We start from the raw sequence: 13,665 nt of genomic DNA on the forward strand, positions 1-13,665 counted from the left end.
ACTTACATTTGAAGAGTTTATATGCAAAAACAGATATCTTTTTATTAATGTTCATTTTTTTATTGTGTTTTATATATATATATATATATATATATATATATATATTTACTATTAAATCAAAACAACTCAACTGCAGTTCGACTGATATTAATTTAAATGCAGGATGGAAAAAAGAGATTTTTTAACACACAAATTAACTCTTCATTTGCTCTTTTGTAGTGCCCGAAGATATAAAGATGGACTAGCTAGGTAGCTAGATTTGAACACACAGCCTACAAGTAATATGCAAAAACCACCACTTTTTGTTAATTGTGGGTTTATTGATAATACTAAGTGCCTCAAGTTAAAAAGTAAAGCATGCCACAAGAGTTTCCCATCTGTAAATTTATTTGCAGGAATGAGGGCCCTCAAAACACTCATACACTCACACACTAGGCACTGTAAACTTAAAGCTGTACAGTTAGTCAGAAGTTTCTGATACCAAATAAAAGGTTAGGCACTTTTGAACCGGACAGAATGAGTGTTAAAATAAAGTGATACATGGATCCTCCCAAACAGAAACCCTCCGTCAATGACCGAAGCTCACAGCAAAACAATATGTGATTTAAAAACTGTCTGCATTCACACAAGCCAATCACAGGCATCGATTTATTCAAATTAGACTGAGAGGAGGCGGGGTTACAGCAATACCGTGGATGATGGAGAAATCGAGTTAATGCTCCAGTTTGCATGGACAAGAAGTTATCACCATGAGTCCTTTCATTAGAAGACTTGTTTTTTTATCTAAACTTGTGCTGTCCAACGATTAATCACAATAAATCACATCCAAAATTAAAGTTTTTGTTTAAGTAATGTGTGTGTGTGTATTGTGCATATATATATATATATATATACACATATATATATATATATATATATATACACATATATATACACACACACACACACTATATATATTGAAAATATTTACATGTTCATATAATTTATATTACACATGCATATATTTAATATATAAAACCCTTTTCTTCTCTCTCAATATATATATATATATATATATATATATTTATATACATGATAAATGTACACAGTACACACACACATTATGTAAACAATTTGTTTATTTTGGATGTGATGAATCGTTTGACGCACTAATCTAAAGCTGATTAGTGTAGCAGTCTTCATCTGAGTCTGAAGAGGAGTACAGCACATCTTCTCCATGCAGACCATATAAAGTAGACAGTCAGATTCTCAGGACTAGAATCAGTTAACCCTCCAAAGCTTTAATACTTTACTCAGAGAACCTGAACATGAAACCAAAAGCAGCCATTAAAATCATATTAGTGCTGGTGGACAATCAGAGAACAAGTCAAAGTGTGTTCAAACCCTCTTTAGTACTAGTTCTCATCCAGCCGTCATCACCTGAAAGCTTAACATGAAAAAAAACAAAACATTTGATTGATCAACCAATGTCAAAATCAATTAAAATAAATAACCTAATATTCCTTGATTCCTCTGTGATTAAATAATTCAGAAATAATTATAACAACATTAATCAGACAGAATTGCACACGAATGGAGAGTTGCACTGTTGTGGCGGATCGGACGACGAGTCTCTGCTTTACAACCACACAACAACATATTCCCCACAATCCCCAGCTGCGCCTGATCAACACTCCAGCTAATCCTGATTTGGTCTCCGTAAGAAAGCCGTGGGTCCCCCCCGAGGCGGTCCTGCTCACACAGGGGTCCCTCAGTGATTGAGGTATTCAGACACACCTGACCCCGAGTCCTGAGCCGGTTCATCCTCGGAGCCGGTCACCGTGACGGACGGAGAGACCTGATTGGCCGGGACGAGCTGTCAATCATCACCTCTTCTGCTCCCAGATCTCCAGCATGTTTAAGTCCAGACACTCCAGAGAGCGCAGAGCCAGCACGCTCTCCGAGTAAAACGCCACGTCCAGCATCACCAGCCTGCAGAGAGAAGACCACGAGCGCATTCATCAAGAACAAATCACGGAAATAACCTTTCCATCTAATAACAGTAAAAACATACTCATTATTAATATATATACATTATATGTAAAAGAAGTATTAAAGAAATAATATTTAAATATATAATAATATTTAAATATAAAGCTGTTGTAAATTACTTTACAAACACACACCTTTGTTTACGTTTGTGTTTTGTTCAGCAACAACTGATTCTGAAGAACTACATTGTTTGGTTTTTATTAATATCTTTACTTTATTTGCCCTTTTTCTATTCTGTGAAGCCTTACTACGTGTATGGAATAACTATTTTATAAAAGCAATAAGCCCTGTGTAGCCGTGGTTTACAGTGAATTTATAACAATTAATAGGGTTTTCATGCCCAACAACACCGCTTAGCTGTTATAAACTCACTGTAAACCACAGCTTCACGGGGCTTAGTGCTTAAATATACTAAATAAAATTTATTCTAAAAGTAGAAATTTTGATATATATATATAAAAAAGCGAGAGAATGTACATTTCTACATATTAAAATTTACTGAATATTATCTATATTTAAGTATATAGAATACTATTATATATTTAAACGTAAAAAAGTTTAAAATTAACAGTATAAATAAATAAGCATTTACAGTTTTTTTTAAATATGCAAAATAAAAGATACAATAAAGCATATAGTATTTTCTATAAAATGCAGCCTTTTTTTGTAATCGTCATAGTCCCTGGTGGTTCTCATTGCTGTTACACACACACACACACACACACACACACACTCACACACAATCTAACACACTCTCTTACACACACACACACTCACCCATACTGAGGTCCGCCATCATTGATGACTCCCAGTCGTGCTAGCTGTCTCTTCAGATTCAGTTTAAAGCTGGCGTTTATCCTGTGGAACAGCATCTTCACACACACACACACACAGTAAACAGCATGAGATTGTAGTCCGTGTTCACGCTGACGACTCAAACATCACGTGTGTGTCTCACCTGCGTCTGCTCCTCCGGTAACAGCTCATTAATGGCCTCGTGCATCTTGGCCATCTGTTTACACACGTTTCGCAGACACACAGACGGCATGGGTGCCTTCACCTCATACTGCAGAGAACACACACACTTCAGGAGTAATAAACCACAGGAACATCCCAGAGACCACACCGGTCCAAACCCACCTTAGACAGAGCCTTCTCAAACATGCTGTCCATGATGGCCACTAGTTTAGCAGAGATCTCGGCGATGTGATCATTGTAGTCCTGGAGAGAGAGAGTCAGGAGGGAGTGTAAGCACAGCTGTGTGTGTGTGTGTCACAGTGTCTGGAGGATGTGAGGACGTGTACCTTGGTGATGTGTCCGAAGTGTCTCAGTATGCTGTACTGTCTGGGCTGCAGTCTGCTCTCAAAGTGTGCTCTGATCACAGGGATGAAGTGAACCAGCAGCTGAAGACAGCGAGACACCAGAGCTGAGGACGCACAACATCACTCTGACAATGAGCTGCTTCACAAAACACTTAAGAGACACTTCAAGACATTATTAAACAGCTGCACAAATATTTATGCCCATAGACAACAAACATGAATAATAAAACATATAAAAAATTAAGAAATGCATTTTTGATTGCAACTGCAAGTTTATAAAAATACTACAAACACATTTTATTCAAGTACTGAAATTGGTTTGTTTGTTAATGCAGATTTACACAGGCAGTGGACTTTAATGCACTGATGCTAAAATCCTTATACTGAGTGTGTTGAATAATAGCATTGGTTTGCATGTAACTGTGTTGAATTAAATCCCAGACAGTTTACTGTGCAATCAAAATAACAAGAAAATTAGATTTTTATACAAAATGCAGGACCTTTTTTAAATGATAACCAAGTCTGAAATACATTAGGACTCTTATTTTGAAATATGTTTTACTATTACCTGTTGCTAATGCAAAAAAAAAGAAAAAAAAAAGAAAAGAAGGGAGAGCTATGAAATATGCACTTATACAACGATCTACAGCACATTAAAACCTAAACACCTTCATAGCTTTGCATCTTTTATGTAAATGTGAAACAATCATTGATTGTGAACTGTTCTGAAAGCGTGAGCCTGTGAAACACTGACTTTGAGACGTGCAGCGCTGGCATTTAACTCAACAATGGCCTTCTGTAGTTAAATTATCACACTAAATCATACCGTGACTCCTGTTTATGCACGGCCAGATTTACAATGATAATAAAGACTTTTGTTAATCAAATTATGATGTTTTAAGGACCCACAGTAACCCCGTGAAAGACATTAGCAGTAGTATCATTTTTATTTAATGCCATGTTAGCATCCTAGGCTATTTTCCTGGCAAAAACTATTTTATAAAAACTTGCACGTGAAAGGCATTTGCCAAATGAAGTAGTTCTTTCAGTATTTGGGCTTGTGCTTTGCTGAACATCACTCCTCTTGCGTCTGAGATGTGGTGTGTGTGTGTGTGTGTGTGTATGTGTGTGTGTGTGTGATCTCTCACCCAGGTTTCTGGTGGTGATGGTTTTCAGGCCAACCACCTGCAGAGCTCCCGCCCCCAGCACCAGCTGACAGCTGCGAGAGTTGAAGAGCTGCGGCACAGAGACAAACCACAACCTGTCAGTCAAGTGATGTCACAGCTGAACATCACACACACACACACACACACACACCTTGAGCAGGTCGGCGAGGCGTGTGAGGATGTCGGTGGTGATGGAGGGGATGTCGTTCACACACTGGCAGTACTCCAGAAACATGCGGATCAGCAGCAGCACCGTCCTGTCAGAGCACACAAAGGTTAAAGGTCACAGTAGGGACAGAGGGAGCTAGCGGTGAGAAATGAAGCTCCAGCGCTGAAAGCTCACCCAACCACAGCGTACTTCTGTCCGTCCACACACAGAAACTCACCAGGCTTCCTGTCCTCGGACCCTGAGACACACCAAACACATTTACTACACTCAGAGACTACAGTCAGGAAGGACACTAGGTACGAGATCAGCAAAACACTACTAATAAGGAATATTTTCTTAGAATTTAATTTTTTTTAAAAATCTAATATTGTTATTATTGTATATAATAATATTAAACCCATACTGTATAGTGCTTTTAAATATTTATTATAAAAGAACAAAAGGATTATTTTCGTTATAGTTAATCACAATAATAATCAGAACCAACATTTTTATTATCATCATAAAACAATACAGAAATTCTACAAATATGGAAAATAAAATTACATGAATTAAACTTGATACACGGCAATAACTGATCGCTAAACAGCTTGAACCAACTCTTACTGTACTGTCAAATGAAAACAGCTATTAAACAATAATATTTTTATAATTACTTATATTTATTTTAACAACTATTTATTATTATTTATATATTATAATTTATTCAATAATTTATTCATACGGAAATCCACACAAATATGGCAGAATCACATTGATGAAAATACCATTATATATTATTATAATATAATAATAATGTAAATAAAAATAATAAATCACACATTTATTATACAAATATTATTTATCTTGTATGGTATATATATATATATAAAAAAAAGAAATCTCTATAAATATAGAAACACCAGAACCCTGAAACTAGATGAATTAAAGCCAAATGAAGTGTGACTGAAGGAGGGTTTAGTACCTGTGTGTTTGTGCTCAGGAAGTGTGATGCGTCCGTCAGCGATGGAGTCCACCAGATCCTGAAACTCAGCCGGGACCTCGGCCTGCTTCCAGCGCTCGTTATCCAGCAGCAGACTGCACACACACACACACACACACACACACACACACACACACACACACACACACACACACACACACGCGAGCGGTGACTCCCTGAGCTCAGACTGAGAGCTCTCCTTCACTGACAGCAGGAGCGCAGCTGTACCTGAGTTTATTCTTGCGCTCCTCGTGGAAGCGCTGCACGAAGCGGTTGGCCTGACTCTGCAGCGCCCCCCTCAGGCTCACACTGCGCCGGCCGCACAGCTCATCAGCGTCTGAGACGAACGACTCCACCGCCTGACTCAAACACACGAACTCTGACGAGCTCAGGCGCTCCAGAGACCCGTCCTGCACACACACACACACACACACACAGACACACACTTCAACAGCTGTCAGTGTTATACAACTCAGACAGGACGAGGCAGAAGAAGTTTTGTTGTAGATTTGAAAGCACTGATCCGATATAGTGATCAAACCGGTTCAGGTGTGTGTATATGTCGTGTATGTATGTGTGCCTGTGTGTGAATGTGTGTGAGTGTGTATGTCATGTGCATGTGCGTGTGTGAGTGTGTTGTGTGTGTATGTCGTGTATGTATGTGTTCGTTTGTGTGGGTGTGTGTGAGTGAGTGAGTGTGTGCGTTTACCTTTGCTCGTGTCATGAGCACTTTGACACAGCGGTCTTGACTGACGTCTGAGGCGGTGTACAGCAGCTCCTGAGCGTTATTGGCCACCCGACCCAGCTCCAGATCTGACGGCATCACGTCCTCACCACTGTCACAGGGATGGGACACATTTACAACATCATCATGCTCTTTAAATATGAGGCTTATTCACACGGTCACACAAAAAATCTTAAATAAAAAATCAAGTGCATGGGTGTTGTTATTCTGCTGGATCTATCTGCGGCTTCTCACACTGTGAATCATCAGATCCTCCCGTCCTCCCTCTCATCACTGGGCATCACAGGGATTACACTACAATTATTTAAGAGGTCTTTTCTGCTGACTAAGGCTGAATTTTTGTTCAAATGAAATTTATTTCTGTGATAAAAGCTGGATTTACTCCAGTCTTCAGTGTCATCATAATATGCTGATTTGCTGCTCAATAAATATTTCTGATTATTATCAATGTTTAAAACAATTGTGATGCATCATAACATTATAAGTGTCTATGTCACATTTGATAAGGTTAAAGCATATTTTTTTGAACAGATATATACATATATTTTACCCAAAAGATCTGACCCCAGACTTTGAAGGATAGATTTGCTGTATATAGTTTGTTTCTGTAATGCTAACAGCTGCAGTGTAACTCACATCGCAGTAGCGCCCCCTGTGGGCAGGGAGGAGGTAGTGTTGGAGTTGTGTTCCCTGCTGGAGGAAGATTCGGTGGTTGCGGAGGCCGAGTCGCTCCCGCAGGCGTCTGTGTGTGTCTGCTCTCTCGTCTGCACATGTGCTGCTGTGTGACTGTGCTGCTCCTCTTCATTCAGCGTCAGCGCATCACTGATGAACAGCCCCTCGTGTGTGAGATACGCAAGCTCCGCCTCTCCGCCTCCAGACTCCTCCTCCTCTTCCTCCTCATTGGTCCTGCCGTCAGAATGATTGGTTGCAGAGGAAACGTCTGCTAGCCGACTCCTCTGGCTGCTATCCAGCACTTCCAGCACCACGCTGCGGATGACGCCGAGCGTAGCCTGAAACAAACACCAGAGAGTCTGAGGACGACTGCATTACTGAGAAAACATGAAGACATGAAGTTCACCCTCCAGAGAATCTGGACATACACATCTCAACGGTAGTGCTGCTTTTCAAACGTATCTTTAACAGTGCAGTTATCATTAAAAAATAAATAAAATACTAAAAAATATAAAAAATACATAGCTAACGTCATCGGCTTCTCTAAAAGTCAGATATTGTGTTTTCTGTCAGGGTTTCATGTCTTGAAGAATATAAGTTACGTTACCTTGATCCTCTTGAGGAACAGGATGAAGTGTTCAAAAATATCCAGCAGCAGATCAAACCACTGAGGAAAGGTCATCAAGCGCATCTGCTCGTGAAACCTATCACACACACACACACACACACACACAGTCAGCTGGGATACACAGGGCTGTGATACTTACACGGTTCAGGACTCACCTGACGGTGTCTGCATCGATCTCACTGATCTGTGACACAGACTTCACAACACACTGCAGGGAAGAAGGAGAAATCGTTCAGAGAAACACTCATTTGTGATCTGATGTTCCATTCTTCCTGTTCCCATCAGGCACTGCACCTGTCGAACCACGCTCTTGGCGACGCGCACCATCTCCTCGCTGTAGATGTCCAGGAAATCCAGCTTCCTCTGTCTCAGCAGGCCGAAGACTAAAGACTGCAAGCGATCCTGTGACGAACACACACACACTCAGATGAAAACATCACCCGTAACACATGCTGCGGAGGTGATCTTGATTTGAGTTCAGTCTTCGTCTGTGGTTGTCTACTTTCATTAAGGAAATTAAAAGCAAGCGGCGGTTTGTTTGCTGGTCGCGTGGGATTCGGAGCGTGACCAATCTTTCCTGACGCTGCAGGCTGCTCTGAGACCTGTATGAGAAGACCTCACACTGTAAACCTCAAACCAACACACACATGACCTGATTCACTGAGCGCATCACATGATGGGATTCACGGGCTAAACGCTGATAGTAAAGATAGTTCTAATGTTACTAAAGATTTTTTTCTTTCTATTCATCAAAGAATCCTGAAAAATAAAATGCATCACAGTTTCCACTAAAACATGAAGCAGCACAACTGTTTGCATCATTGATATTAATAATGAATGTTTCTTGAGCAGGAAATCACAAATTAAAGTGGTTTCTGAACGATCATGTGACACTGAAGACTGGAGGAATGATGCTGAAAATTCAGCTTTGATCAAAGAAATAAATTACATTTTAACATTTATATTCACGTAGAAAACACCTCGTTTAAATGGTAATAATATTTCATAATTGTTAATCAATAAATGCAGCCTTGGTGAGCAGAAGAAGACAACTGATTTTCACTGATCCCAAACTTAAACTTTAAATAAGATACATTGGCATGTATTTAACCCTTTCATATCCTGAATACATTTCTGTGGTTTAGCTCTGATAAAGGCTCTTTTAGGTGAAGTGAGAGTTATGGTGTGTTGAAGGCACATTTGATTCTGCTGACACATGAGACTCGTCTGACCTTCTCCAGGATCTGACTGTCCTCCTCAAAGGGTCGGCTGAGATCGCTCTGAACGTAGGTGGAGAAATCGGCCACCATCATCTTATCGATCAACCTCTCCATCTCACAGAGCTGAGAACCCAAGTGTCTGCGGACACAAATCACAGGAAGTGAGTGGCACTGCACATTCCTCTTCTCCTGGTGTGTGTGTGTGTGTGTGTGTGTGCGCACCTGAAGCTGTGTACCCCCTGCAGTTCCTGCTGCAGCACTTCTTTGGTGGTGGCGATGAGCTCCAGCGCCCCGACGAACTCTGAGGTGGAGAGCAGCAGCTGCACGGTGGGCTGCGTCTGGTGCACGGCCGCCATCAGCTTCAGCTTGTTGTGTAGCTTGACGCAGTTGTTACGGGTCAGAGCGTCTCGCAGCGCTCGCAGCGGTCCGCGGCACATGATGCGGTCGATGGCAGCGGTGCGCGCGCGGAGCTTAGCCACGGCGTCCGCTGTTCCTCGCAGACGATCCTGGAGCTCGTGCTGAGACGACATGGCGTGAAAAAAGGCCTCGGAGCGGAGAGAGATCTGCCGAGCGATGCTCACCTCCACCACGTCCAGATAGTGACTCAACTACACACACACACACACACACACACACACACAGCCAGACTGTTCACTTCATTCATGTACTTCTAATACTGTTTTTATTTGTTTAATTGATCGTTATTATTTATGTCATGTCTTCAGTTTTAGGACTGTTTAATTATCTTGAATGTTTAGGCCTGCTGGTAAAACAACTAATTTATTTAATTGAGAAATACTTCACTTGTTAATGATTTTATTATTAATAAATAAATAAATATAGTATTAAAATATTAAAAGTATTAAAATGTAATTTTAAAATTAGCATATTGGCATTAATCCCCAAATAAAAAGGTATGGGAAAAAGAAAAACCCTGGTATTAGTTGCAAGATTATTACAGTGAACTAAAATTCAAACGATTACAAAACTAAATAAATTAATAATATTAAAATAAGTAATTAAAAAAAAAAAAAAAAATGTATTTGCTACTTGAAATACAATTAAATGTACCTGAAATATACATACATATAGATATGATTTGTTTTTTAAATTCAGTTAGTTGTAAAGTAATTTCTCATTTTAATTTAATCTATTTTAATCTATAAAAAAAAAAAAACTGACACTAAAAAAAAAAAAAATCATAAAAGCATATTAAAACTAAAACTGCAAAAAACAGCATAATTACTAAGAATTCAACAAAAACTCAAATAAAAATGGAAAATACAAAAATAAACAACTCGTTCAAACTATTTAAAACTAAACTATAATAACATATTTCTGATTCTAAAATAATGACTGCGTCTGTAACTTATGGTACCAGATAATGACCTTTTCCTGCAGTAACCGTGACGATGCAACATCTCGGCTGTTCTTGCCCCCGGCGACGCTGAAGTGAGACCACGGCAACACGGCGTTAAACGTGGCTGGATCATTCAGCATAAACTCCGGCTTCATGAAGATCTGAGCGAGAGAAGAGAGAAGAGAGGCAAGGAGACAGAGCGACAGTGACACACGCTTTCTAACCAGACTCTGTACATCATGACTTCACAAGCTCCTGGTAGATCTGGAGTTCTCACCTTGGGCACCTGCTCCAGTTCAGCTCGGGCTTTATCTACAGGATAGATGAGCCACAGACACAGAGCAGGTAAAGTCAAGCTCCTCTAATCAAATACAAACACCTCACGATAGTTCAAACTCAACGTTACCGTGATTACTGGTGATGGTGAGCACGGACAGATCGTCTTTGCTCTGGCAGATGTTCTTACATCGCTCGTGAACCTTCTCCCTCTGAGACACAAACATACAGTCAGCGGGAGAGCCTGACACAAACACTGAACTAATAATCAAACAGTTTCAGTTAATAAAAGCTTGGTGTTTAATGGAGCGTCAGATGTCACTGTGAGGTCTCTGTGTGAGTGCTTCAGCTGCGGTCACCTGAGCCGTCTCCTGCAGGTACGAGCTGAAGTGCTCTCGGCTGATGTTGGGCAGGTAGAAGGAAGGCATGACCTCGGTCTCGGTGAAGTCCAGGCCCCACGTCTTGGTGAAGAAGTCCGACTCTCTCTTGGCCAGCCTGGGGTCGTTGAGGGCCGCGGGGAGGTTCACTTGAGAGTTATACACAGTCCAGCGGTGCTGGTCGACCACAACAGACGGCCCGTCACAGAGAGCACGTCCCTCACCTGTACAGAGGAGCACAGCGGGTCAGGAACAGTCCTGGACGCTTTACTGAAAAAAAGCTTTGAAGGCTTTTAGACTGACGGTTAGGCAGACCTATTATGATCAACTAACCAAAAAGAAACGTTGTAACTTAAAATAAATGTTAACTTAAATAAATAAATAGAAATGGAAAAAACATCAAATAAATAAATAAAAAAAGACAATAAAAAAAACATTACATTTTTACTAAAACTAGTTAAATAGTTTTTGGTAAAAAATGACATGACAAATGTCTCCTTGTTTTTCTTGCAGTACTAAAAACAAAAAAATTAAATAAACTAGTTTTAGTGGATTTAGGACTGACTAAAGTGCACAAAAGCCATAAAAACACCTTTATTACTTGAAATAAAAGACAATTGAATTAAAATAAAATTAAGTGTAAAAATCTTAAACTTATTTAATTTCATCTAGATGCCAAGACAACATTTCCCATTTGCATTTAGTTTGCATTGAATACTAGAATAACATAAAATAAAAAGGGTTAGGGTTTAAAATAAAAATAGGCATATATATATATATATATATATATATATATATATATATATATATATATATATATAAATAGACAAATATAGAAATCCAAAAAAATAAAAATAAAAATCACAAAAAAGTTAATAAAACTTTAACTGAAATTAAAATGAAAACTGAAAATATAAAAATTGAATATAATCCAACGTATTGATAAAGAGCTATAGTATGTATAATATAGTAGTCAGTAATACTGTAATAAGAGTGCAGTGGTCTCTCACCGGTGGGCTCTTTAGGACAGACGTCTGGTAAAGAGTGTGGCGTCTGACAGTGTCTGGGGCCCATTGCAGGGGCCCTGGGCTTCCTGAAGGGCCCATCACTGGACTGAGAGAGCGGAGATGAGCCCTGGTTAGAGGACATCACTGTGGATCCCTCACATATGAGGAGGACTGGAAGGAGAGCGCAAGAACACACATCAACTTCCTGCCATTACAGGAAGTACCTGTCCTTTAGAGGAAAAGCACTAGATCTCCCTTCAAACTAATGTTGGATTGGTTTAAACTGCTGTGTGATTCTTTTTTTTCTATCATAACTGATAAAAATTTTTCTAGAACAGAAGTATTTTTTGGAAATAATTTACTTTACATTTTAAATTAAGTTGTATTTTATCTATTTATATTTAGTTTTGTATTTTGGGTTAAATTTTAGGTAAAACAATTTAGCCTGAACGCATTGTAAGTCACTTTGGATAAAAGCGTCTGCTAAATGCATACACTTTTTGTCATTGTGACATATATATTTTAATGTCTTTCAGCCTGAATTAACAGGGATTTTCTTGGAAAGCCAAGAAATGTCTAAATAATCAGATGCCACTGCACTGAATGTGTCCAAATGCACTCCAATACTAAATCCTGCCCTGTCGAATAATGAATGATTATTAATGATTAAGACTGAACACATGACTGATGAAGTTCAGCATCTGATCAGATCAAATCACACACATCAAGTCTCTCACTTTATCAAACAACTATTAATTTTGATTCTGATTGTTATGAGTCTTCACCCATAAACTGTCAATGACAACTCCACAGATGATCTTATTTTAATCACTGTAAAGGTGATGTGGAGACACAAGCCTTAGCTTCACACTATTTCACAGAAGCAGAACACGAATTATGATTATTTACACATAATAATTAATGATAAAATCACGGGTTAAGAGCAACACAAATCACCTACGCGACAGTAACTCCATCGCAATGGCTTTAACTGACACACAGACGTCTAAGACACTCTTGAACAGCTCGAGTGTGTGATTTCTGGTGTTTTACAGCAGATTCAGTAACTCGTTAGTTTGGTGTGTTGTGTTTGTTGTTGTCCGAGCCGCTGTTAGCTGAGCGCTAATCATAACAAAGCTCCGTCTGCGCGCGCCGCACGCGCTCACAAACACCTGCGCCGCTCATATACCTGTTAGAGGACAGAGAGCAGCTCCTGGAGATCATTATATCTTCAGATCTCACTCACTCACATCCTCACTGACGGATCAAATCACTCACTCTGCGGTCAGCCGGCCACCAGCCCATGATGCACTGCGCGAGAAACCAAGACTTCCGGTTTACGATTGTCAGCGCGTGCAAATCTAACTCCGTCATAAAGTCTTTCGATTCATTGATTGGAAAAAAAGCCATACTTTTAATGCGTGCTTTTGGAGACTCTTTGATCAAATACATTTGTCATACTGAGCTTATAATTTTTGTTTTATTTTATTATTTTTCCTCATACAATAACATGTAACCTACATTCATAAATGTACTTTTTTTGATTTAGAAAAGTACCTTCTTTTTATATTTTCAAGAAAGATATTTACAAATATTTGATTTCTTTAAAGAACTCTTAACTTATTTTTGTTCTTTATTTTATTGGTAGTTTTTATTTTCTTTTATTCATTCTGTCTTCATTCAATATTTCATTCCTTTTTGTGCAATTCT

General features: G+C 39.2%; 1 protein-coding gene across 2 annotated transcripts; it reads right to left on the reverse strand.

Annotated features, from left to right (window-relative positions):
• Positions 1 to 1,102: 1,102 nt before the first annotated feature.
• On the reverse strand, positions 1,103 to 13,302 carry LOC113075105 (vacuolar protein sorting-associated protein 54). Of its 2 annotated transcripts, none has more exons than XM_026247841.1 (23): positions 13,145 to 13,302; positions 11,959 to 12,126; positions 10,931 to 11,172; positions 10,702 to 10,783; positions 10,573 to 10,607; positions 10,325 to 10,456; positions 9,158 to 9,543; positions 8,948 to 9,074; positions 8,010 to 8,117; positions 7,871 to 7,923; positions 7,695 to 7,791; positions 7,052 to 7,425; positions 6,380 to 6,506; positions 5,899 to 6,080; positions 5,653 to 5,765; positions 4,863 to 4,926; positions 4,671 to 4,776; positions 4,502 to 4,589; positions 3,336 to 3,457; positions 3,172 to 3,252; positions 2,990 to 3,097; positions 2,809 to 2,903; positions 1,103 to 1,971 (listed from the first exon to the last, which is right to left on the reverse strand). In XM_026247841.1, exons 2-23 carry the CDS (start codon positions 12,095 to 12,097, stop codon positions 1,866 to 1,868), a joined length of 2,967 nt encoding a protein of 988 aa, XP_026103626.1. In that variant the 5' UTR covers positions 12,098 to 12,126; positions 13,145 to 13,302; the 3' UTR covers positions 1,103 to 1,865. The 2 variants fall into 2 exon arrangements, with proteins under 2 accessions (XP_026103626.1, XP_026103627.1); XM_026247842.1 differs by having other exon boundaries at positions 13,234 to 13,283.
• Between the last annotated feature and the right edge of the window lie 363 nt (positions 13,303 to 13,665).

This window comes from Carassius auratus, unplaced genomic scaffold (assembly GCF_003368295.1).
Source record: "Carassius auratus strain Wakin unplaced genomic scaffold, ASM336829v1 scaf_tig00016366, whole genome shotgun sequence".
NCBI lineage: Eukaryota > Metazoa > Chordata > Actinopteri > Cypriniformes > Cyprinidae > Carassius > Carassius auratus.

What these genes read in the sequence shown, in the direction of transcription:
- LOC113075105 (XM_026247841.1), bottom strand. Translation starts at nt 12,097, where the DNA reads ATGTCCTCTAACCAGGGCTCATCTCCGCTCTCTCAGTCCAGTGATGGG. An exon ending in AACTGGAGCAGGTGCCCAAG is followed by an intron (nt 10,457 to 10,572) that starts GTGAGAACTCCA and finishes TCTCTCGCTCAG; the next exon opens with ATCTTCATGAAGCCGGAGTT. An exon ending in TACCGGAGGAGCAGACGCAG is followed by an intron (nt 2,904 to 2,989) that starts GTGAGACACACA and finishes GTGTGTGTGAAG; the next exon opens with ATGCTGTTCCACAGGATAAA.